General features: G+C 33.6%; 2 protein-coding genes across 2 annotated transcripts; both read left to right on the forward strand.

Annotated features, from left to right (window-relative positions):
- The first annotated feature begins 4,309 nt into the window (after positions 1-4,309).
- Positions 4,310-14,626, forward strand: LOC114169090 (probable N-acetyl-gamma-glutamyl-phosphate reductase, chloroplastic). Its single transcript, XM_028054114.1, has 13 exons — positions 4,310-4,546; positions 4,769-4,900; positions 5,347-5,454; positions 5,718-5,804; positions 5,915-5,965; positions 6,074-6,145; positions 6,502-6,621; positions 7,359-7,419; positions 7,531-7,611; positions 13,516-13,595; positions 13,674-13,763; positions 13,976-14,104; positions 14,221-14,626. Exons 1-13 carry the CDS (start codon positions 4,484-4,486, stop codon positions 14,326-14,328), a joined length of 1,182 nt encoding a protein of 393 aa, XP_027909915.1. The 5' UTR covers positions 4,310-4,483; the 3' UTR covers positions 14,329-14,626.
- Positions 14,627-23,094: 8,468 nt separating this feature from the next.
- Positions 23,095-27,189, forward strand: LOC114168208. The gene is made up of 4 exons (XM_028052950.1): positions 23,095-23,404; positions 24,215-24,643; positions 25,255-25,494; positions 26,715-27,189. Exons 1-3 carry the CDS (start codon positions 23,294-23,296, stop codon positions 25,447-25,449), a joined length of 735 nt encoding a protein of 244 aa, XP_027908751.1. The 5' UTR covers positions 23,095-23,293; the 3' UTR covers positions 25,450-25,494; positions 26,715-27,189.
- The last annotated feature ends 376 nt before the right edge of the window (positions 27,190-27,565 follow it).

The following is a 27,565-nucleotide window of genomic DNA, read 5'->3' on the forward strand; positions in this document are numbered from 1 at the left end:
CAATTTTCACGCAACATATGAAATTGCAATACAAAATTAGTTTTAACAAATTGAAAAGGAGGAAAACCCAAGTTATAATAACGAAAATAAAATCAATGGTTAAAACCTCAAGTCGCGCCCAAAACGTTTGTCGTTTTGCCAAAAACATCGCTTCAATGCCACACCAAAACGAAACAACCACGACCACCAATATTTACACTTCAAAAGAATAAACGCAAACATTCACCATTTTTTGCTTCACCACACCACAATGACATTGGTTGGGGAAAAGAAAAAAGATTTTACCTTTAACAAAACGGAACAAAAGCCTTGGCCTTGATAAAGAGGAAACACAGTGATAACGTCCAAGCAAAACAAATGCAGAGTTCGAGCCGAGAAGAATGGATGCAGAGACCAAATGTTGCACCCCTCCCCACGTGTTCAAAACCCCCTTTTAGTGGATTTCGCAGGGATCACTTACCATTTATGGAACAGAACAAACACCGTCGATTTTGCATGGAGGTTGGAGATTTTCCAAGGAAGATGATTGACACGGTGGATTTCGCAGGGAAGGGTGGAGAGTTTCCAAGGATTTGGGCCTTTCTCTCAATGGTGTGGGAGTGGTTTTAGAACAAAACAACCTTTATGTTTTGTGTTCTCTCACCACTTTCAAATGTTCCCTCTCATTAATGTTCTCCTTCTCTTACTTGCTACTCCCACTTTTGCAAATAAAGAAAAATTAAAATTCATTTTCCACGAGGTGTAGGAAGAAGTGTTGACTTCCACTTAGTCCACCTTGGCTCTTTTGATAGCTCATGGCCAAATCTCCTATTGGGCTTAGTCAAGCCCAATTTTATCAATTGAACTACTCATTGTTTGACTTATTATTCTAGAAAGCAAAGCCTAAACCATGGGCCAATATTATTGCTATTCTATTGCTCTTTGAGACACCTCTTCAAATCTTCACATCTTCTTTGGCCCATGTGAAGAGTATGAGAAGCCCATGTGGGTTTGGGCCATCTTGAATGAAGCCTAATTGGATCTTTTTGAGCATGCTCCTTGTTATTGGGCCTCTTGATGGGCTTGGGCTTAAAGGTGCATATGGGTCATGTATTGGGCCTTAAACATGATTTGGGCTTAGGCGTTGAGTCAAGCTATAAGCCTTGTTGGGATCACATCATCCCCTCCCACTTAAAGAGGATATGACCTCAGATCAAGAGGGTAATTTAAGGCTCACAGCAACTAAAGTTGGGTTCCACCAGGATCAAAAACATATCTGCAATAGTCATCAAACAGAATTGGATTAAAATCATGAAGACCATGCAGTATAATTGATTGGGGAATATGTGAAAGTGGGCTTATAAATTTGGAAAAAGTTGGTATTAGGCCCACTTCACAAAAAGAGTGTTTCACACTTTGACTTGGATGATTTTTGAAAAGAATTTTAAAGTCAAAGTGTATTTTGGCACTATATTTTGAAGAGGATGAAATAAGGGAATGAGATAAAGAACAAAATTTTTGAGAAGGAAACAAAACAAGAGATTTAATGAAAAAGTGAGAAGAGTTTAAAGATGGGAAAACTCCCTTTGGAACTTGGGTATTCATGAAAGGAATTGGTGAAGGATTACACACCAAATCCCTAACAATGAGTTTCCTTGAGGTTGAATTACTCTTTAACTCGACCACTTTTGATTTTCTTTCAAACTCACTCTCTTTTTTTAATTTCTCTCTTGCTTCAAAGTCTTTTCTCTCATTCTCTTCTTTGGCTTTTCTAATATTATCCTCTTTTGCCTTTTCTTCTTCATCTCTTTTCTTCTTCTCAATTCTTTCATTTTCTTTTCTCAACTTCTTTTCATACTCTCGAAGCTTTCCAAGTTTTGCTTGCTCTCTCTTATATTGTTCTCTCTTTCTTTGTTCACTCAAGAGCAAGTCCAAATTGTGCTTAAAATCCTTTTCTAGTCTAGAAAACTTAGCAATGTTTTGGATGAATGCATCCCCAATGTTAATGAAGTCTTCTATCCTAGCTTGTTGGGCTTTAGTGATCTTGAAAGAAGGGGGAATGAAATGTTTCCACATGCATGTTTTTAATTCATAAAATGTATTGATGCATGATGTTCTCCCCTTTTTGACTCTATATTGTCTCTCTTGCCACCACTCGGATGCACGTCCTATAAACCTAGAAGTAACATGCCTAAGAATGTCAAATTGACTATATTTACTAAACAATGGTTGCACCAATTTCTCTGTATCCCATATCCAATCTCTAAATGATATTGGTCCTATATCCTCCCCAAAGAATGGAATGTCACTATGAAATGTATGATGCAACTCATGACTACCATGCTTATGCAACCTAGGACTATATGTAGAATATGTACTCATGGTGATTGAATGAACTTATGCAACTTGAACAAAGTGTGGTAGAGGAAATCAATCACAAGTGGACCTCCAGGTTAGGCGAGGTGAGTCTTTAAGACTTCTTAAATACCAAGGCCAATCCTTGCCAATATACACTTGTAAAAGGTGTCAAAGATCACACAATTGTCTAAGTGCTAAGTAAATAGAATCACTTGAGTCACTAAGCACAAAACAAGCAAAAAAGACTCAAAGAAATGTAACACTAAAAACGGACCCCTAAATGGCAAAAGATTAGAAACTTTGGTCTCACAAATCAAGTCACTATGCAACGTGAAAACTTGAATATAAGCTAGGCGGCCTAATGTAAGGTGAGAAAGCACTTAGAACTTTCAACACACTTATAACTAAAAGCGAATTACTAATGGATGAGAAAGGTTCTACCTAGGAGATGGGATTGAACACCTTGTGGTTCCCCAAGACACCTAAGTAGGCCAAAATACAAGTTCAAAGAGAGTTAAAATTGGTACACAAAATTTAGGCAAAGAGGAGCAACCCGAGAGCACCAAACTTTTAGAGAACTTTGAGTAGAAAATAAGGCACAAAGGATGCTCCAAATTGACCAAAATAAGTGACCAAATTGTAGAAAAACTAATAAACTAAAAAGATGCAACAATTAGAAGCCACAATGACCAACAAAAATGCTTGAAATCGGTGTTAGAAGCTACTCCCGAGGCCAACTTGAACACCACAATTTTGGAAAGTTTTGAGCCATCAATTTCTTGCTTGAGTGAGAGCTAACCAATGCCTTTGGCATAGTTTATTTGCTATTTTTGTTCATTATTTTGGCCAGGTTTTGTTGCTGTTTGGTGTTGCATTTTGCATCTACAAGGGGTCCAAATATTCCTCCAATTGGTGTATACTTCAAAGCCATCAACTAAGGCTTCATTTGGCACCAAAGTGCTCTTGGGAGTGCATCACTTTGTTGTCCAAAATAGTGGTATTCAAAGCCACTCGTTCGTGGACCACCGTGAGATAAGTATTCTTTGTCTTATCTCTACTACTTCTTCTTTTCTGTTCGATTCCGTTTTGTTCATGATTGATTGCGTTTTTTGAGTTTGCCTCTCTGTTGAATATGTGTCGTGGTGAACTTTGTGCTGAAATTGATTCACTGTCTTGTTCTAATTGTCTTGAATCAATACAGCTGAGATGAATGATAAACTTAGGTTGAGAACACTCCCCTTTCGTCTCTGCTTAAACCCTAAACCCTAGATTAGGTTTCACCTCGTCGGGTTTACCAATCCAGTGAGAAGCTTGAGAGAATCGAGCGTTAACTTCCATTTCCGATCTTCCGCTGCGTTTTCCAATCGTTTCCACTGAGCGAACGACTACTGGAGACCGTTTCTATCGAACGAAGTCCATTTTCCGCCGATCAACGGCGCCGATGGTCTCATCAAGTGATATAAACCTTGTTGGGATCACATCAACAACTTGATAATAGTTATAATAATAATAAACTAATGATTATTTATCTATTATTATGATAAGTTTATTATTTTATATACACTTTATATATCAGAATATTATAATGACAAAAAACTAATAAATACATTATCATAATTTAATATTTTATTTACATTTTTATATTTTATTAAAAGTTGATTTTTCGTTAGAGATTATTATTTAAGTCCAAATATGGTAACATCTGACAATTTAATAATTGATTTTTTAAATAATTTATTAGAATGTGATAAAAGTTTTATAAACTCATGCAATAATAAATTTTTAAATGATTTAATATAAATAATATTTCATAAAAACTATTTATTTTAATTTTATAATGTTCTTTATTTTCTGTTCTTTAAACTTTTATAATATTAAAGCAATAAAGTTTTAAAAGAATAATTATTCTTAGATAAACAACAAAATAAAATCCAATTCAATTTAATTAGAATATTTTTTCAGCAGACGGTGCCAGTTTTTCGTACTTAAGCTCTACTACATAGTAGAGTTAAACCCCAAGGCTGTATTCGGTTATTGTTTCAGCCCGAACCGAATGTAAGAAGGAAGAAATTCGCAGTTTCACAAATTGTGAACACCCAATTCTCTGATCCCCTACCCTTGTTTGCTTCTTCGCTGTCTAGAGAAAATGAGCGCAGTCTCTTCCAGTTCTCTTTGTATTCACACTGGCCATTCTTGGAACAACCCCAAGGTATCCTTTTTATTTTTATTTTTTTGTTTTTTGTTTTGTAAAATGTTGTCTTTGTTACCGTACAATGTTTTGTTTGTATTTATTAGAATACGGAGCACAATTTTGTTTTGATTCTGTCACTTTTTCTTTTGTGGGTAAATGTGCTTGATTCTCAAGAGTTTATGTTGTTACTTTTGTGGGTAAATGTGTTTGATTCTCGGTGTTTATGTTGGTGTTGTTCAGGAGTTTGGAAGGGGGAGAAAGCAACAAGATAGGAAGCTACTTGTGAAGTGTTCCAGCAAGAGTGGGAATCCATCTTCACAAAATGCGGTTCGTGTTGGTGTTCTTGGAGCTAGTGGCTACACTGGTTCTGAGGTGAGCCTGCATGACGCACAGTGGTTCTAACTGTGTTTGGTTTAGTGTGAGGAGAGGTTGGAACATGGAAAATTAATAAATAAATATTTAAATAAATAAAACAAGTAACAGTGATTTTCAACACAAGTTATGGCTTAGAGTGAGATGGGTATAATCAAGAATTTGAAAAAAATGATTTTTTGTCACAATGTCAAGGTTTCTCGGATCACTGCAACTACAATTGCGACCACTTCAGCAGCATTGTGGTGACAATTTCCCGCAATATCAAGAATCTTGACGTAACTGTGATCACAATTTTAAACCTTAGTTAGAATTAATTTATTCTGTTTTTTTTTTTCTTTTGCTTGTGCTTTTAGTGTATCCAACTTAGGTGTAAACTGTGAAGTGGCTTTCGTTCCAACTTAGGTGTTACTGTTTTTGTGAGATTGTGAAGATTTTTTGGTTAGGTTTTGCGACTCTTGGCGAATCATCCACAATTTGGGATTGCACTGATGACTGCCGATAGGAAAGCTGGGCAGCCGATCTCTTCTGTATTCCCACATTTGAGCACTCGGGTATGGCTGGTTTTAGGAATGATGATATGTACTTTAAAGAGATATTTTTGTTCATTTTTTGTTATTTTTTATGGAGGGTGTCGTGAGCTATCTGTTTTGCTTCTTCTTAGTGAAATTAGTATACCATTTTTATGATGATCATGTAGGTTGTTGTTATTCTTAATCATCATTTTCTTGAACAATCCTCTGGGCGTGATTTGAAATATGCATATTGATGTACTGTTATGTAAATTACATAATTTGAACTTAACCCATGTTTACAGGACTTACCAGATTTGATTGCAGTAAAGGATGCAAACTTTTCTGATGTGGATGCTGTATTCTGTTGTTTGCCTCATGGGACTACTCAGGTTCTTTATTACGTGTTTTGACATTTGTAATTTCCATATTGGCCAAGAGAGCACTGGATAAAGTATATCGGTGTTTAAAATTATTCCTTAGATTATCTTCTTGTTAACAGGAAATAATTAAAGGTCTACCCAATCACTTGAAGATTGTTGATCTTTCAGCAGTATGTTTTAAATAACTATTTTCTCTCTTTTTTTTTTTTTTGAAAAATAAATCATTATGAACAAAGCTTTGCTTCATATCAAAATTGTAAACAAGAGGGATTTTGTAGGATTTTCGTCTAAAAGATCTTTCTGAGTACGAAGAGTGGTATGGTCAGCCACATAGAGCACCAGATTTACAGGTGGGAAATCTTGTCCTCTTTGATTACAAAAGGGTCTAAATTATCTAGGTCTACCATCTGTTTTCTAAATCAGTATAGCACATTATCAACTTATACTATAGGCTTCTATGCTGTCTTTCATTTCATTGAACTTTGCTTAGCAAACTGTTGAACCCCTTATAAATTATAATTTCAAAATGAATATATTTTATGAAGTACAATGCCTTCACTGTTTATGAATTTGACCTGTCAACATTTATTTCTTTTCAAGTGTTCATATATGTAATATATGAGAAGATTGAGTGTCAGGTTGAAACCTCTTCCTTGTTTTATAATTTGATTTTAATGCATGAGTTAATCTAGTTACTTCTATCCAGAAAGAAGCTGTATATGGATTGACAGAGGTTTTAAGGGAGGAAATAAAGAATGCACGTCTAGTTGCCAATCCTGGTTGTTATCCAACTTCTGTTCAACTTCCCCTTGTCCCACTGATAAAGGTCAGGATGTTTACATTACAGTGTACAATGCATATGTTCAAAAAGTGAATTTTCCTTTCAAGAAAACAGTCTCATCAAAATGCAAATAATGGTATTAATTTGTGTTCTAAGGATTTTGTTCTGTGAGTTTTATCTAGTCTTTTCTTTGCCTAGTGGTTTGAAATTTATGGTCTAGGATATTAAGCTTGATAGGTACCATTCACTTTAAGCATATTTCTATGGTGCTTAGTTCATGGTCTTCTTTTAAGCTTATTTTCAGATATGCGGAGGAACTGGATAGCTCTTTATTATTACTAGTTTTTAGGAGCTCCTTTCTAATTTATTTTTTTCTTTTACCCCTTTGTTTTTACTCCTTGTTGATTTCTTCTCCTTCAACCTTTTGTATTTCTATCCTTTTCTCTAAATAAATTTATTCTTTTATCAATTAAAAAAATGTGCATATTGGCATTTATTCAATAACATGAACTATAGACCATAATATATATGAATTGTTCTTTTGGATGTCCTCTTGTCGTAAACTCACTTATCAAGTTTTTCTACCTTGACTTGACTGGACTACTCAAGATGTCAAATCAAGAGGTGTATTCAGGGGTGGAAGCATTTTAGGCTCAGCTTTATGCTTACTATTTTAAAAACTGATTTTTCTGTATTTATTGATTTTATCATGCTTGAAGTGTTTCATATCCCCTTTAACGTTAAGTTTATTCTTTCTTTCTGAGTTTTCTTTATTTTTTCAGGCTGGTCTAGTTGAGATAAAAAATATTATCATTGATGCTAAATCTGGTGTCAGCGGAGCAGGTTAGAATTTTGATGCATCTCTTTTGTATTTTATTACGATTATTCCACAAAAATATTCTCAGCTGTAACTTCTCATTTCTATGTGGTTCTATTACTTGATTCTTGTTGCAGGGCGTAGTGCCAAAGAAAATTTATTGTTCACTGAAGTAACCGAAGGTCTCAATTCTTATGGTGTTACTCGTCATCGCCATGGTAAGTTTAGTTTGGTTGTTATAATTAGATTTCTGTATTTCTATCTGACAACTCCAGCTTAACTAATAAAAACCCTGTCATCTTGTTACACTTTTGTATGTGACAATGAAGTATTGAGGGATTAGTTTTTTGTAAGAGGTATGCAATTGTAAAATAACCAGTAAAGGCAGAACCAACCAATAATACATTTTACATATGAAGGTCAAATATGCCTCTTCAATGGCGTGTCCCCATATCCTACATGTAGCCTACACGTATCCACACCATGTGTATGACACTTCTACAACACATTTTAGACACTATTAAATTGTAGCTTCAAAAACATCTTTTTTGTCTCCGACACAACTCTAACATTACTTTTGCATTAAAATTGTTGAATATAGAGAAAATAGGGATTGAGGTAACTTGGTGGGGAAAAGATGTAAGGACTATTTTGCAAAAAACTATCATATAAGTTTTTTTTGTTATAGTCAAATTGTACTAACTCATAAGTTAAATATATGCTAATATATTTATGACACTCACCTAACTAAGGGACTTCATTTTTCCTTTTAAAAAAATTGTTGAAAACGCAGACTTTGACTCGTGAGAAATCACAAGTCTTTTTTATCTTTTCTATGTGGTTTCTGCAATTGATTGCAAAAGTAAACAATACAAATAAGAAGTGTTAGCATAAACTAAAAAAGGCACTCAACTTGGTTTGTTAAAAATAACAGCTAAGAAAACAAAATGGCAAGTGTGTTGCTCCTCCAACGTGATTGTGTATTGATGAAGCTATTGCTAATGCTTATTCTTATAAGAAGTGGCCGCGCTCATAACGAGTGCTATGAGAATTTGTCTTGTTACACTCAAGCTGGAGCATACAAATCGTATGTGCCAAACTTGTTACAAATATAATCAATTCTAAGTCATCGTAAAGACTTAGTAAAAATATCTGCTAACTGATTAATTGAGTTAACAAATTCAGTCTTGATGTCTCTAGACATAATCTTTTCCCGAATGAAATGACAGTCAATCTTAATGTGTTTGGTCCTCTCGTGAAAGACAAGATTAGTGCTAATATGAAGAGCAACGTGATTGTCACACACAAGTGTCATTTGAGTGATATCTCCAAATTGTAACTCTAAGCAATTGCTTGAGCCAAACAAGTTCATAGGTAGTTGAGGTCATAGCTCTATATTCTGCTTCTGCACTAGATCTTGCCACAACACTCTGTTTCTTACTTTTCCATGAGATCAAGTTACCACTAATGGAGACACAATACTCAGATGTAGATCTTCTATCAGAAGGTGATCCTGCCCAATCAGCATCTGAATAACAAACAACTCTTGTATGGTTATTAGAACCATATAACAATCCTTTTCCATGAGATCCTTTAATATATTTCAAGATACGAATGACTACACTCCAATGATCTTCACATGGAGAATTAAGAAATTGGCTTACCACACTGACTGTAAAGAAAATGTCAGGACGAATAACTATAAGATAATTCAATTTCCCAACCAATTTTCTATATTGCTCAGAATCAGATATAAGCTCTCCCTGATTTGGTAGAAGTTTAGTATTGGGATCCATGGGTGTATTAACAGACTTTGCACTCACCAACCCAGTTTCTTCCAAAATATCCATGACATTCTTCCTCTGAGATATAACAATACCATCATTGGACTATGTCACCTCAATACCCAAAACATATTTGAGTTTGTCAAGATCTTTGGTCTGAAAATGGTGACAAAGATGTTGTTTCAACTAAGAGATGTCATGGTTGTCACTACCTGTAAGAACGATGTCATCAACATATACTATCAAGTAAACACATCCAGCACTCGAATGTTAATAAAAAATAAAATGATCTGCTTCACACCGAGTCATATCAAATTGTTGAATAACATTGCTAAACTTTCTAAATCAGGTCCTAGGAGATTGTTTTAGGCCATATAGGGATTTGCGAAGACGACATACCATCCCAGAAGAGTCCCCCTAAGCAACAAACCCAGGAGGTTGCCCCATATAGATTTCTTCTTGCAAATCACCATTGAAGAAAACATTTTTAACATCTAATTGATGAAGAGGATATTGTTAAACAGCAGCCATGGCGATAAATAAACGAACAGAAGTCATCTTCGCCACGGGGGAAAAAGGTATCTCCATAATCCAATCCAAAAATTTGAGTATAATCTTTGGCCACAAGATGAGCTTTGAGATGATCAATAGTACCATCAGTTCCAACTTTGATAGCAAACACCCACCTGCAACCAACAATAGATTTCCCAAACGGTAACGGGACCAGTTCCCAAGCTCCACTCTTGTGAAGAGCACTTAGTTCATCTGTCATGGCCTGACGCCAACCGGGATGGGCTAAAGCTTTACGGATAGTTTTTGGAATGGTCACAGAAGAAATAGAGGAAAGACAAGTATAAAAAAGGTAATGACATCGATGATAACTCAAAGCAATATAATGGGGAGAGGGATTATGTGTAGAACGCATACCTTTTCGGAGGGCAATAGGAAGGTCGGACTCAAGTGTCAAAGCCGAAAGAGACAAAGTAGTTGACACTTGAGTGGAGTCACGTGGTGGTGGTTAACTGTGGAGTAGGAACTGATGGTAAAGAAGACACATTAAGAAGGTCACAAACAACAGGAACATTAAATGTACTAGTAGTGTTGACAGGATTGGATGGAGACAGAGGTGAAGACTGACTCTTAAAATAAATGGAGAACTCATCAAAGGTGACATCTGTAGACACAAAATACGGTTAAGACAAGGAGAAAAACATTTGTATCCTTTTTGTGATCTTGTAAACCCTAAGAAAACACACTGATGTAATTTAGGATAAAGCTTGTCAAAACCAGGACTGAAATTATGAACAAAATATGTAGACTCGAAAACTCTTAGAGGTAAGGGATGAAGAGGTTCATGAGGGAATAAAATGAAATGAGGTATGTTATTATCTAAAACCGAAAAAAGCATGTGATTAACGAGATAACATGCAGTAAGAATAGCATCACCCCAAAAATGTTCAGGAACCTCTCCATAAATTAAAAGAGTGTGAGTTGTTTCAATAAGATGTCTATTTTTACATTCAGCTACACCATTTTGTTGAGGTGTATAAGCACAGGTTTGATGCAGAATACCGTGAGAAGCCATAAATTGTTTAAAAGAATGAGAAAGATATTCACAACCATTATCACTGCGCAAAACTTTAATAGAAACACCGAAGTGAGTTTTAATTTCATTAAAAAAAGATTGAAAGATATGAAATAATTCAGAACGATTTTTCATCAAAAATAACCAAGTACATATGGAATAATCATCAATGAAAGTAACAAAGTATTGAAAACCTAAAATAGACTTAACGCGGCTAGGTCCCCAAATGTTAGAGTGAACCACGACAAAAGGGGACGAAGCACCACATGTGACACTACGAGGAAAGGAAGTATGACTATGCTTGCCTAATTGGCACGACTCACTCCAAATGATACAACTTGGACAAGGTAGGGACAAGTTGCTGTAACTTGGCAAGGCTTGGATGACCTAACTGAGCATGAAGAAGAGAGGGAGACTCCATAATTGCACCAACATGTGTAGATGGGCGGAGATGATAAAGACCATGAGACTCACATCCTGTGCCAATCACTTATTTCGAACTCCGATCCTGTAAACACATAATTGTTGGTAAAAGAAATAACACAATCAAGAGAATGAGTTAGACGACTGATGGACAACACATTAAAAGAAAACCCAGGGACATAAGGAACATTATGAATGGTTAAAGAAGGAAAAATTTTTATAGTGCCAACACCATGAGATGATACTCTAGAGCCATCAACCAATGTAACAGAAGGTAAAGGATTAGGAGAGGATAAGGAAGAGAACAAATATTTGTTACTAGTAATATGATCAGTGGCTCCTGAATCAAAAACCCAAGGACCAGGAGAAGAAGATTGCGTTAGACCAGCAAAAGATGTACCTGTGTGTGCAACAGACGCAGTGAAACTAGAAGATTGTTGATCCTTATACTACCATTTGAGAAATTTGTTGAACATAGCAGGTGTATCAGATGAAACAGAAGGAGGATCCCCAACAGATGAAGGTGTGGAAAGATCGGTCTGAACAACTACAGTAGATCGAGGAGGACGACCATGTATGCATAACACTTGTCAATCTTGTGACCTGGCTTGCCACAATGTTCATACTCATGTAATGCATAACAATTGTCAATCTTGTGACCTAGCTTGCCACAATGTTCACACTTAGGATGCTCTTTTCCCTGTTTGTTGTTATAATGGTAAGATGCCAATGCAGAAGAATCATCAACAGAAGCAGGTGTATCAATGTTGGGTTTTTCTAGTACACGCTAAAGAGTAGAGCAGGTTGAAGTCAAGGTTGGGACAACTGGGGAACCCAAAATTTGATCACAAATATGTGAATATTTATCAGCAAGTCCGTGTAATGCCCATAGCATGAAGAACTTTCATCGTTGTGCGATCTCTGGGACAAGGTCAGGGGAAGGAGGCAATAACTCATTGAACTCATGAAAAAGAGCATGAATTTTGCCTATATAATCAGTCATAGAGGCTTGATGTTTAGAGGCAATAAGATCTGCAAATTGAGAACAGACACTATAGAGACGTTGAGTATCATTGGTGTCTAATAACTTGGCATGCTCCCAGATTTGAGCACACGTTTCGTAGGAACAAAAAATCTGCTTTAGCAAAGGATCAAGAGTACCCTTGAGAACCACACATAATTGAGCATCAACTGTATCCCAACGATCGTCCTCAACAGGAGTGAGAGAAGGTGCTTTCGGGACAAGATAATCAAGATACCTCTGACTCTTAAGCCATAACCTAACGTCTGATGACCATGTGGCATAATTAGGGCCGGTTAACTTGTCAATGGATAAGTGCACATTAACATAGTTAGTGTACACGGAAAGATCAGACGCAGCACTAGCAAAAGTGGAAGTAGTAGAAGAAGCGGTAGAAGTGGAAGAAGTCATGAAGGGAGGTAGAACAAACCCTAAAAAAAAAACAATGCCTCAAACTAGAAAACAAAGTTGCAATCAGGTGAAATCTGAAAAAAAAAATTGCGAAAGAGGCTTAGGACTTAGGGCTAAAGGCTAAGGGTATAGGAAAGAAGAACTACTGCAAGGATCCCTTCTCAGTCATGGATCGTTTAGAGCTCTTGATACCATGTTAAATATAGAGAAAATAGGGATTGAGATTAATCTCCCTTGTGTATAAAGTACACATAGGGTAATCTGTTTATAATGGAGAGAGGTATAACTAAAAAGAGTAACTAAAAATAAATACAGTAAGTAGAAGATATTGTTTGATATTGTGATTAACAATATCTTAACAATATCTAAACAATATCTTAACAATATCAAACAATATTAACAAAAATTATATATGGTGGTATTATATTTCTTTTGACCGCAATGTTTCCGTCATAACCCGTTATAATTTCCATTATAACTTTACAAAGGAGTTTTGGATCATATAATTTCCATTATAACTTTACAAAGGAATTTTGGATCACTGATATTTTTCATTATCTGATATCGATAACAATGCTTTGAGTATATAAATCTAGATTGTCAATTTAAATAATTCATAATGATCCCCTCCGGGTAACACACCAGTGTGAAGAAGAACCGAGAGTGATTTCTGCTAATTAGCCTTGTATTCCTCCATTAGGAAAAAAGAGATGTGGGGATTGGCTTGTTGTGGCCTTATGGGGCTTCATAACGAAAATTAACCATAACTTGATTGTGGGCTACTAAACTCTTACCCTATTTTTGTTGCATATAGCTACTTAGCTAGTGATTTTATCTATTGGGAACAAATGGCATCTGAATTTGAATAGATCTAATAATCATATTTTGCTGTCTGCAGTCCCTGAAATAGAACAGGGACTTGCTGATGCTGCAGGTTCAGAAGTCACCGTTAGTTTTACACCACACCTAATTCCAATGGTAAGTAAAGCTTAGAGTTCTGATCTATTTTCTTGCTTTTCAAGAAAATTAACAAAAATCTACTTTGCCATTTATCAGAGTCGTGGAATGCAGTCAACTATTTATGTGGAAATGGCTCCAGGAGTGAGAACTGAGGACCTGCACCGACAACTGAAGCTCTCATATCAGGTTAAAATTTTTGTCAGTGCTTGTCACCTCCTCACTATACATGTCATTACCACTACTTTACAAAAATGTAATGTATGAATTGCTTATATGCCTACAAATACGAAGAATGCAGGTCTGAAAATGGTACTTGATGGTTATTCTTCATTGTTGTGGAAAATGTTTTCTCGATTTGTCCCTTTCTCAACTTCTCTTTCTAATTTTTGGTGGTTCAGGAAGAAGAATTTGTTGTGGTGTTGGAAAATGGCGCCATTCCTCGAACTCACAGTGTGAAGGGGACTAATTACTGTTTAATCAATGTCTTTCCGGATCGAATTCCTGGAAGAGCAATAATTATATCTGTTGTATGTTATATAAGTTTTTTTCCCTCTTATATACACTTTACTTTAGCTAAAATTTTATGCATTTAACGGTATTATGATATTATAGTTGGCATGACTATTTTGATGTGTTGTTGCAGATTGATAATTTAGTGAAGGGAGCTTCAGGCCAAGCTTTACAAAACCTTAACTTGATAATGGGATTTCCAGAAAATTTGGGACTTCATTACCTGCCTCTGTTTCCTTAGAGTACTTCTTTTGTCCTGCTAGAGCTCCAACACTGTCGTTACAGTTTCACCTATTTTTTTTCCTTTGTGTTGTTGCTCTGTAATCTTAAAATAAGTCATTGAGTTTAAGGTGGTTGTTTTTTCAAGCATGAATTTTGGCCTTTCTGTAATGCCTATGTTTAAGTGGACTATGAATTCTCTATCTCACGTTTCGTTTATGAGATTTTATTTTATTTTATTTTTTGACTCGCTGCCTTTCTGGTTTTCTCTAAAATCACAGGACAGTGGACTGGTTGGTCCAGTTCCTTTGTTTGGATTATATACTTGCATTGAACGAAATTGATGTAAAAATAGGTTAATTCATTCTCTTGGTATATAGTTAAACAGGTTTTACCTTTTCGGTCTTTATATGCAAAAGGTATTCTTCAGTTTTTATACATATTGTTTTTAATTTCTTTTAGTTTATTAGTAATTAAAACCAAATGTTTAGTATTTGCATTGGCTCAAAGCTCTTTAAAAATCTTAACCAAATCGGTGATATTAAATCTCGGTCATGGAAGTGCTATTAAATATCGGTCATGGAAGTGCCAGGGTAGAAATTGGTAACGGTTTTCCAGCTTGTTGTCACAATAAGGTGGAGACGAATTAGGTGGAAGAGAAGAGATGTGCAGATTGAACGACAACGTGGTGGGAGAAGGGGGGAAATAAGATAACCTGAAACCCTAGTTTGATTCTTTTGTCTTCTAGTCTATAACCACTTAAATATTTATTTAAACATACCAACCTGAAACCCTAATTTGATTCTTTTGTCTTCTACTCTATAACAAATTTTGCCCGACCCACTTAAATATTTATTTAAACATACCAACGTGCATATTGGTCTCCACTCATTCTTTTATCTAATTTTATTCTTTTACCTAAGTTACTACAATAGTCACAGTAGTAAAGTTTTCTTCGACCTTAAGTTTTTTATATTATAAAAAAGTAAAGCATGTTATGTTATTCTTCCCATTCCTTCACCATGTTACTACACCATGTTACCTGCCGTGGTTGTTGCCAATTGTCGCTAGTTTCCATTGGCGGCCACCACCGCCAGCAGTCACTCGTCGCAAGCCACCACCAAGTTTTTTTTTCTACTTCTTTACTTTCACTATAATTATTTTACAAAAAAATATATCTATTTTCCAACAACAATAATGGCCAATGATTAAGATACTTCAAAAACATTTCATAGAAGTGACCTAAGTTGGAAATATTGTCATCCAATGGATAAATCGAATTTAAATAAAATTGTTTACAATTATTAAGAGAAAGTTATGAAAGTAGGAGTTATTAGAGCAAAAGAACATTTAATGGCAAAGAAGGACAATGTTGTTGCTTGCACCAAGACTCCGAAAAATGTGAGAGAAGAACTTTTGAAATTATATAAAGAAAGAACAAATAGTTCCTCTTTCAATCTTGGATATAGTGCAGCCAATGATAACCATGAGAGTGAAGATAAAGTTGAAATTTCCACGACTAACAATGATAAAGGGAGAAATAGTGGTGGTAGGAAAGGACCAATGTATATGTTCTGTAGAAATCTAGTTGTTGCAATAGAGAAGAGAAAAAAAGGAAAAACTAAGGCAAACTAACATCAAAGAGGTATGTGACAAAATAAAGACCTTGGTTCATTGATATATTGCTCGATTTTGGTACAAATCAGGCTTGTCATTTAACCTTGTGAAGTTGAAAAGTTTTCAAGATATGATTGATGTCATAGGTGCTTATGAACCTAATTTACCCGCTCCTAGTTATCATGAAATCAGAGTTCCACTTCTCAAAAGGAAGTTGAGTATATTGAGAAGTTGTTGTAAGATCATAAATTACAGTGCAACAAACATGGTTTTTCTGTTATGTTAGATGCATGGAATGACCGAAAGCAACGATGCTTGATTAACTTTTTGGTGAGCTCCCTAAGATACAATGTTTGTCAAGTCCATTGATGGTTCAAACTTTGTGAAGACAAGAGAAAAACTATTTGAGATGCTTGATTCCTTTGTGGAGGAAATTGGAGAAGAAAATGTTGTTCAAGTTATAACTGATAACAGGAGCAATTATGTGTTGGCTGATAAGTTGCTAGAAGAGAAAAACCTATCTCTATTGGACTCCTTGTGTTGCCCATTGTATAGATTTGATGCTTGAAGATATTGGATAGCTTCCTTTGATAAAGAAGACAATTGATAAAGGAGTTAGTCTTGTTGGCTTTATCTATAGTCATTCTACTACCTTGAGTTTGTTGAGACAATTTACAAATAAGAGGGAATTAGTAAGACATGATGTTACAAGGTTTGCTACCTCTTATTTACCATTACAAAGGTTGCATCAAGAGAAGGGGAATTTGAGAAAGATATTCACTTATGATGAATGGAGCAATAACAAGCTATCTAAGGAAGCCAAGGGGAGGGAGGCTACAAAAATTGTTCTTATGTCTTCCTTTTGGAATCAAATCGTATTTACTCTCAAGGTCATGGCTCATCTTGTTCAAATCATATATGGGTTATATATATGAAGCAATGGAGAAAGCAAAAGAAATAATAATGAAGTCATTCAACAACGATGAAAGTAAATACAATTATTTATTTACAATAATTGATAATAGATGGACATGTCAACTTAATCGTCCCTTGCATGCTGCTAGTCACTTTTTGAACCTAGAGTTTTTTTATTCCAACCCAGACATGGAATATAATTTGGAAGTTACAAATGGATTATATGATTGCATCAAAAGGTTGGTGCCAAGTAAAGATGCGCAACATTTTTTTTTAACTAAGTTGCCTCTTTATAAGAGTGCAAATGTACTCTTTGGTGATGATTTTGCCAAAGAATCAAGGAAAACCACAACCTCAGGTGAGACACTTAAACACTTTTTAAATTGTGCTAAGATATAATGGTTACATTCTAAGTTACTTTCTTTGCTTGTGTAACTCAATGGTGGAAGAATTATGGGCATGCAGCTCCCAACTTACAAAAGCTAACAATCAAGATTTTAAGTTTGACATGTAGTTCATCGGGATGTGAGCGAAATTGGAGTGTTTTTGAGCAAGTAATAAGACATGACTCATTTCATTATTATCTTATTTTTAGAGAGTAGAAAGAAATCAATTCACATATTACTTATTTATAATGCATATTCATTCAAAGAAAATGAATAGGTTGGACCACAAAAGGTTGCATGATTTGGTTTACATAAAGTATAATCAACAACTTGCTCAAAGATACGATATTAGGGATGAAATAAACCCTATTCTATTAAATGACATTGATGAATGTAATGAGTGGTCAGTGAAAGAAGTTGATGACGATAACAATAATGAAGATAGGGGCAATGAGTTGGTTTTTTATGATGATCCCACCCTTAATTGGGCAACTGTTTATGAAGCTTCAGGTATTGGAGAACTAGTAGTTTATACAAGGAGACAAGCAAATAATAAAAGAAAGCAACCATCAAGTGGTGGTATTGTTATTGGATTTTCACATGCTTCTTTGAAAGGTCCAGGTTCAACTCCAACTCCAACACAAACTAAGAAGGGTAAGTAAAAGACTCAAAGTCAAGTTCAAAATGAATTGCATAATAGTTCTGATTTCGAGTTTGAAAGATTATTTAACTTTGAGAAAAGTCTCTCAGAAGGGGAAGAGGAGGAGGGATATGTCCCATTAGATGATGACATTGAAAACAATTACGTTGGAATTGAAGAAGAATCTCATGATTAGAAAGAAACTCAATACATTTATTTTATGATTTGTTGTTATTTTATCTTTTGAACTTTAAATTTGTGGTGTTTTGATATTATGTCATTATTAATTGAATTTTTAGACATAGTATCATTACTTTTTCATTAAAATTATATGCGGTGGTATTATATTCTTTTATCGTAATATTTTCTCCATAACTTGTTATAGTTTTCGTTATAACTTCACAAAACAATTTTGAATTGTCGATATTTTCCGTTATCTGATATCAATAATATTGAACCAAATGGATTTTGATGGTTGGTACGGTATTCACAAGATGTTCTCAATCATACAATAGTTGGATTTTGATGGTTGGTACGGTATTCACAAGATGTTCTCAATCATACAATAATTGATTTCTTTTGTTAATGATTTTCTATTCTTGTGTAGGTTAGACACGTAAAAACTTATTTGTTTTGTAATTTTTTTCTCATTTATAGCATATAAAATATCAGGATATAAAATTTTAGTAATCTTATTTTTATTAAATTAAATTAGTAGAAATAATAAATTTTATAAATTTATTTATTAAAATAAGTAGTATTTTCAGTTTTATAATTTATATCTTTTAAGTACAAGTATGTTAAAAGTTTCATGTCAAATATATATAACTAAAGCAACAACATAAACTAATTTTTAAGTAACTAAAGCGGTTAAAGAGAAATGGGAATTGATGAAAGACTCTCCCAAAAACAAATTTAATTAATGGCAAATTCACACTAAGTGTTAAATATATTTTTAATCCCTAACCTTAGACACAAAAATAGAATTATTTTTGTCCTAAACTTTAATATATTTTTGTCTTCAAACTTTAAAAATTAATCGATATAATCCTTTTAATCCAACGATGTTAATTTATTTGGGTTTGTTAAAAGATATTATAAACTAGCATTTGAGCTGAAATGTGTCAAAATGGTATAAACAACTCAAACATCATCCTAAAACGCATTTGACACGTTAAAAAAATTAACATAGTTGGGTTAAATGGACTATATCCATTAAATTTTAATGTTTGAGGACTAAAATGTATCAAAATTTGAGAGAGGAACGAATTTCAATTTTGAATACAAGTTTAGAAACTAAAAACATAGTTAACCCTTCATACAATCCAGGCTATATGGGTCACTTCGTCCTATCCACCACATCGCATTGTTATCCCACATGGACTTTAGGTATATTGGCCATCGGGTCAAAATATCCCCGCACTTTTATTTCTAAACCAAATTTTTATTAAAATCTTATTGATTTTGTTGAAGACTTTCTATATTGATTGATCCATAAAATTTTTGAATTATTCAATTCAAAACATTATAGATGAAGTAAAAAAATAGTGAGTTTCATAATTTAGAGATCTATTTCAGATTGGTCGGCTCAAGGATAAACTAGGTAAAACATTCGGTTTAGACCTCCAAAAAATAAGACTTCAAATTTTTTTTAGTACTAATATTCCTCTACTAAGTTAATTATAAAAGTATGTTTAAGAAAAAAAGGTCTCAAATTTTTTAAGTACCAATATACCTATACTAAATTAATTATAGAATTATGTTTAAGATAAAAAGGCCTAAAAAAATTTGATACTATCTCTATTAAATTAATTATAAGTTTATGTTTGAGAATAAAATTTAATTTAGTTATTATTAGTATCTGCTAATTTTTATTGGTATTAAAAATAATATTTAATGAGTTAAAACCTTTTTTCAATAAATTATAATTTTGTTTAGAAAAATATATTAGTTATCTTTATTCTCTTATGGTCAATTTTGATTCTATTTTCTTCTTTTATCTTTATGTAACTTTAATTTTTGTTCTATTTTTTTCTTTTATTTCTATGTGACTTCAATTCTGATTTTATTTCCTTGTTTTATCTCTATGTAACTTCAATTTTGATTCCATTTTCTTCTTTTATCTTTTTATGACTTCAATTGTGATTTTTCTTTTCTTATTTTATTGCTTTGTGACCTCTCATCTATTGATTTCACTCCATGTCTCTCATTGCTTTCTTCTATTATATATAAAGTTATTCTTTTAAGGGTTTGATATATTCCCTTGATTCTCATATTGTCTTGTGTACCAATTTTTTGTATTTTCAATTTTTGTTAGTATGTATTTCTTTTTATTTTTGTTGATGTTGTTTTTATTCTATTTGTTGAATTTATATTATGATTAGAAATATGTTTTTCTTGTCTGAATTTGTTTAGGGATTAGGGTTTATGATTATAGCCGAGAAGAACAATCATTTTTTAATTGTTTTTAGTAATAATTAATCTCAAAATAAATTTTGTAGGTTTATGAAAAAGTTGAGACTTGAGAAAGAGAAAGAGACTTGAGACTTTAAGATACTACAAGTCTACTATCAAGATTACTTTTTGACCGCCATAACCAAGTTCTATTGTTTTAACTCATTTTTTTTGTATACTTATTTTTAGTAGTGTTTTATATATTATAATTTTTTTTATTTCATATAAAAATATATAGATATGTCAAGTATAAAATTTGAATCAAGCTATTCAAAAATCCAAAAGTAAAGAAAAGTTGAAACTTTAATTGCATCATAGAAAGAAACTATGAATAAATTTATAAAAATAGATAAAAAAATGAATTAGAAAATACAAGTGGGTCTTTTTGAATGAATAAGATAATAACAATATAAATATCGGTAAAAACAACTATAAAGAGAGAAGTAGTTAGTGATTAGGTTAAGTATGATTCTCAAAACTCATGTTAACTATTAAAAATATATAAAAAGATGAAACAAATTAATCTTATTATCTATTTAAAAAAATATAAATAAAATTAATTTTGATAATTTAATAAATAATTTTGCATAAAAAAACTTGAAAAATAAATTTTAAATAAGAATGAACCAAATTATGCTATTTAGACATTTTCAAATTCCATTTTTAAACTAAACCATTTGAAATTCATTTTAGGTTAAATCATTCCAGAGGTCCTCATTTTTGTAACGAAATTTCAAGTAGGTCCCTTTATTTTTATTTAACTAAATTGGGTCCCTATTTTGGAAAATTCATTGCAAGTAGGTCTTTTCCGTTAGTAGTACTCTAACTGTGTTAACTATGTGGCACACACATGGTTTTTTATTTTAATTTTTTAATTTTTTAATTTTTTTAATTTATAATTTTTTTAATAATTTAAAAAATAAAATAAAAATTACCACATGTTAATCTGATATTGTGCCACGTGACAGAGACAACGTGATGTGATAGTGGTAGTGTCACGTGTCATGATTGAATGTAAAAAGTGTCAATGCAGTCCTTGTATTTGTTATTTTGTCTCAATTTAATTCCATTTTTTTTAAAACTGAATCAATTTCATCACATATCAAAATTAATTTTTATATAAATTTTACAATGGTATTTTTATTATAATTGATATTTTTAACAAAATTAATTGATATCCTATCTATGAGGCACCATCATGAGCTCTCACCAAGAGGGTCATGGAATTATGTCCTAACTATGAGGCACCACCATGAGCTCTCACCAAGAGGGTCATGAAATTACGTCCTAATCATGAGACACCACCATGAGATCTCACCGTGAGATTCATGGAATTACGTCTTAAACCATACCAAAATCATGTCGCACAACCAACCATAGAATTATCATGCATACCAATCTCATGCCAATATTTATAACCAACCATCATATCATGTTCCATACGAAAGATCATACCAAACTCATCAATTCCAGCCCATAAACCATTTAACACATGCATATTCACTCAGTTCATGCTTTAGCGGAGTAACTCAATCAAACATATGACCATTAACAAAAAACAAAGGAAAGAACAATTATAGAGCCATTTCTACACCAGTTCTCGCTCAGGCTAGAAGACATTGCTCAAGCGAGAGAGGTTCTTTCGCTCAGGTGAGCTCCTTTCACCTAGACGAGAGCTCGAATAGTGGAACAATGGCACTTTTGCGTTTTCTCGCTTAGGTGAGACCTCCTCGCCTGAGCGAGATGAACTCTCGCTCAAAACTGGAGCTCGTCGCCTGAGCGACAGCTTGCGCAAGCACCTGAGTTTCTGACACTCTCGCTTAGGCGAGACCCACTCGCTTGGGCGAGAATATCAGATTTCCTCCACTGTTCACGCATGCCAGCACAGAGATGCATCAACAACAATGCACAATACATGTTCATATCATTTTAAACACCATACAATCACCAAAAGCCCGAAACAGAGCTGAAAAACAAGCAAGATACATTAAAAGCGCGAAACCCTAGCTTTCCTTACCTAGACAGATATTAACGGAAGGATGCACTCAATAGACAAGCACAACAACTCTGTGAGCCGATTCGTGAGCTGGAAATACTGACCCAGAAAGAGAAACGAGGTTATCCAGATGAACCTCTACTAGACCATGAAAAATAGAGCTAAAGAGAAGAAGTTAGGGGTTGAAGATTAACTTACGTAGAGTGGAAATGGGGTTGAGCTAGCTTGAGGAGAACTAGAAGCCAAACCCTAGTAGAGCGTTGTTGTTGCATGCTAAGAGAGTGTGGGGGGCTGTTTTCTAAAAGTGATAGAATAAGAGTATTAGGACTAGTTTAGGAGTTTTGGGCACCCTATAGGTCATCTTTAGACCCAACAGATTAAGGCAGACCCTTAAACTTTGGACAGAAAAATAAGTGAGGCTTATAAAATCCAATTTCGAAAATAAAAGTTCGCAAATTAAAATCACACCAAAGGTCAACATTATAGGTTTTTAGAGGATGAATGCGTTATAAAATAGTAAGGGTAAAATTGACGTTTTAAAAAAGTGCTGTAAGCAAAAGCTTTGTAATTTATATATTTTTCGGCCAAGATGCTATGCTGGTAAAAATATGTAAGAGTTCAATAAAGATAAAATTTAATAATTGAACTCAAATAACAATACACGTAATATTACAAAATACTGTATGCAATAAACCAGTTAATAAAGTATAAATTAATATAGAAAAATCAACATTGTTTTATGTACATATTTTTAATCATTTTCACACATTTCCTAAAAATTAATTTTGCTGCATGTATGTTATCTCTAGTTTTCAGTTTTCACTGGAACAGACCTAGAAATGTTCCTTTTATGGTTACTCTCCACTATGCTGCTATTATCGTAGTTGACACCACCGCAAAACCCACTTGTTGAATTGCAATCCCTTTCAAAAGGGTATTCGGATTTGGTTTCAAGTTTTCATCTTTCATCTACGCGAACATGTCTCTCCCCTCTTCCCCTCACCTCCTATCTACTACTGCTTCTTCTCGTTTCCAACCCTTGATCCTCAACAGCACCGTCTCTATCGAACCTCCCTTTCTGGGTTTCAAGGTACTCTTTTCAACATTTTCTCTTACAACATGCTCTTTCTTTCTCTTAGGCAATTGTTCGTATTCTGTTGTTATCTGAAGCCAAAATGTTAGTCAAGGATATTTTAAAATAATATAATAGTAATTTGTGCAAAGTGACAAATCAAATGTTAAATGTAAGAAGTATTATTCATTTATTAAGTTATTACAGTTTCTAGGGCAGGAAATTTTGGATTTTACTACTTGTGGATAATGCATTACTCAATCTGTAAATTGCCTGTTATCATTTGTTTTTGGAGTTTTTGAATTGAATGAGTGTCTGATTGGGTAAATAGCTTAATTAAGGCGTCATTGAATGAGTGTTTATCGTAGAGGCATGTGTGTATTAGTTGTTTCTACAATTGAAAAAGAAATTAGATTGAAATATTCCATATAAATTGTAAGCTGTTTTCACAAGTTGTCTTAGAAATCTTATTGGAAAATGTTGAAAATGTCATAAGGACTTCCAAATGTTTGCACAAGTTCTTATACCTTGAGATAGTTCAAATAAGTTGTAAACAAGATATTCCAAATGGACCCTAAATAATATGTGTACTCTCAGTGTAAAGGTCTTTTACACTATCATCCAATTACAGACCACCATGTATGGCAAGTGCATTGACTTTTATAATAACTCCTTTAAAAATGATTCAATGGATAACTTGTTTTTTTGTTTGATTGTGTAAAAACTTCTATATTGGCAGTGCATGCCTGTTAAAAACTTTTGAATATTTGACTAAGGTCTGGTTACTGGCTTCATAAGTTAAAATTTCCCCTATCTGCTGTTGCACAGGGTACACCATGTTTTGTTGAGAAGCATAATTGCTGCTTAAGTGTTAAACCATTTGGTGTATCTCAGAAGAGAGTTACCAAGATCTCCTGTTCTATGAATATGTCTGCACAACAATCAGATGATCATGGGAAAATGAAGCTTGACCACTTAATAGACAAAGCACGAAAGCTTTGGGACAATTCTCCTGAGTCAGTGAAGATTTTCCCGTGGAACAAAGCTTTGGACAACTTCATTCAACTTATTCTTGATCTCATTTTGGTTGTTGTCAAATACCTAGCTGTGCCTGTATTCGCGGTTACCTCACTGAGTGAAATGTCCTACTGTGCACATGAAAGGAAGCTACGTCTGGTTCCTATTCCAGTTCTCTTTGGCGTTGCTGTTGCTGGGATTCTTAAGGCGACTGCCCTTGAGTTATCTCCACATCTAAAGGTATGGTCATTGGTTATTCACCATTTTATAATCTAGATATCAGAGAGATTTGTTGGATGTAGTATTAAGCTGTTGTTTTTTCAATAATTACTTTCCCTCATTCAGAATGAAACAGTTGTGATGCTTGATCTCTATAGACTCTTTTTTTCTTCCATTCACTCCGTAAAACATTTTCAACTGCCTCATTATCTCCATATTTTGAACTTCTAACAACAGGGCATGGTCATTTTGGATTAGTTAATCTCACTGCACTTGAAGACTTTTCTTTGGGAATTTATTACAGTGTATGGACAAAATGGTGACTACCTTAGATGTTGACTAATTTGAAAATTCCAGTTTAGCAATCCAGCTTGCAAAAAGAAGTCAGATGAATGCATAATATATTTCAAAACTAGATGTCTTGTTTTCCAGACGTTTGCCTTGTTTTTTAGGTGCCAATCTCTTAGGGACTCTTCTGGTATTTATATTTTGACATCATTTTTATTGATCATAATAAAGCAAGATATGAGAAACTTAGTCTGGTTGTCCACCCTTCCTATTTACTGTCTTGGAGTCTATGTCTTGTTTGATTTCACCCTTTTACCATAGCTTATTACTGGTCTTATTTTCAGGATGCAGAAGTTCCGTGGCATTTAATTGCCATTGCAATTTTTTTCACGTTAATCAAATTGCCAGGGCCATATTACCCTTACTGGGGACGTATAATCATTCCTCATTTTGCAAATGGGGTTCTTTTGAGGACTCTATGGTTTGCAATATTGTGGTATAGAAGACCAAAAACAGTGAATATGCCGGGTTCTAGTTAGTTATCCTCAAGTTATGGTACTAGCTCGCAGAGTTACTCAGTTTTTGTAAGTATTAATAAATCCTACAACTTACTATGCTAAATCCAATACATATGTGAAATGTGATTCTTGGGAATTCGAATGAGGGTATAATGTGTTTCTTTGCTTTATGAGCAAATGCTATATTATGGGAATTTAACCATGTGGAAATGCTCGAGTCTAATTCAAGTTTAGTTTTATCAAAACTACAGCTCCATTTTAATAACTATTTTTGAGTTTTTGCTCTTTTTTTCTTGGTTAAATCATTTTTTAAGTTCCTATAGTTTCACTAATTTTTTAAACTGGTTATTATAATTTAAAATTATGTAATTGGCCCCCATCCCACCAAATATTGTCAAATAAGTCTTCACCTCACCAACAGTCATTAGATTTTTCTAAACTACAATGATCTATTTGAAAACATGTAGATAAACCTTGTTACCTATTCAATTTGTATTTGTCAAATATAGTTTTTGAGTTTTCAAATGTGTCCCTATGGTTCAGCAAAAGTTAGCAGCTTTTAGTGAGGACTAATTTGAAAAAAATTGAAAGCATAGGACCCTAAGTTAGTTCAAATTTAATGTAACTATAGGTATTATTGAGTAAGTTGATCTTTTTCTTCCCTTTACAACTTTTAAATGTTAACTTATGTAATGAGAGTTGCCATAACTTTATAAGCATTTTGATACCACTTTGACATCAAAATAATAGTCCAAAAGATTCGCCAAAAATAATACACCAAAAGCTTCTGTGTACCAGTATATGTGAGCAAATGGATGAAAACAATTATTTAAGGACCAATCTTGTGCAGCTAATGGGTAATTTAAGGACCAAAAATCTTTTATTGAGCAATATATAAAATTTTATTTATGTATTTATATAAATAGTCCCCTATCAGATTGTAGTTTGCAGTTGTTTCATTTCACATGCTTTAGTCGAGATCTAATCATTCAACATTTGTAACATTTTCTTTCAAGAGTAAAACTGATTTCCCAGTACATGTTACTGTTAGTAGATTGTTTAGTAAATCAGACCCAGTGAAAATGTTTTGTGAAATAATAGTCCTAGTAACAGCAATTAACCAATATATTCAAGTTTGCTTATATTAGTCCTGCAATTCAATATGGGAGTACTTTGATAGTTTAATATCTTGTGCAAGCTGGCTTCAGTTGTTAATTCAACAATATTTTGTATTAAAATGCTCTTATTCATGAATCAATCATTTACTTTTTCTTACTCTTATACAGGATACCAGATTTTTACTAGTGAAGACCCGAGTGGCGTTAAGCACTGCATTTAGATTTTTACTGAATTTAGATTTCACTTTGTTGAGAAATAATGTAAGTGCTGTAGTTAGTCACTATAGTTTGTCTTGGGAATGGAAGATATGGTTGTGTTGGATACCCCATATGAATAGTTGTAGCTGATACATATGAAGAAATAGATGGCAATGGTGACTTCACTTTTGGTATAAGAAAAATAATTCTTAAACCTTTGCAAGAGAAATATCAAAAGGATTGGTTGAGTGGAATGACACATGGTTTATATTTGATGGGGATTTCTTGTAGGTGACATGGTCTACACGTCTTTCCGGAGTTCATAAATGTTGCTCCCGAAAATCATTTCACCATCAAATTTTATGTAGCAAAAACCTATGTGAAATGCTGTGATATGTTCAGATTGGAGCATCTATGCACTTTTTTAACTGAATTCATGCATAAACTAGTGAATAAACTGTTTTACATTTATTTTTCCTTAAAAATATTCATTTCTTAGGATGACATGACGACTCTAATCCTTTGGTTAGAGACTGATATAACTTATGGTATTGAAATTACAGTTGACTTGTACAAATTGTCATACAGTGATCAAATGCAATTTTTTCTATTATAAGGATCTTTGTTACGACATGTGAGCACAATGTGTTAAAGTAATGTGAATTTTGTCTACACTATTTTTTTTTTTTAAATGACAAGAATACGTTCTTTCAGACACTTTTTTATTGGTTTCACATCTTTTTTAATGGTCTTTTCTTGATTTTGTAATTTTTAATAAATTTTAATCAATAAAAAAGTAGTATTAAAATAATGTATTATGA

This window comes from Vigna unguiculata, chromosome 2 (genome assembly GCF_004118075.2).
Source record: "Vigna unguiculata cultivar IT97K-499-35 chromosome 2, ASM411807v1, whole genome shotgun sequence".
Classification (NCBI taxonomy): Eukaryota; Viridiplantae; Streptophyta; class Magnoliopsida; order Fabales; family Fabaceae; genus Vigna; species Vigna unguiculata.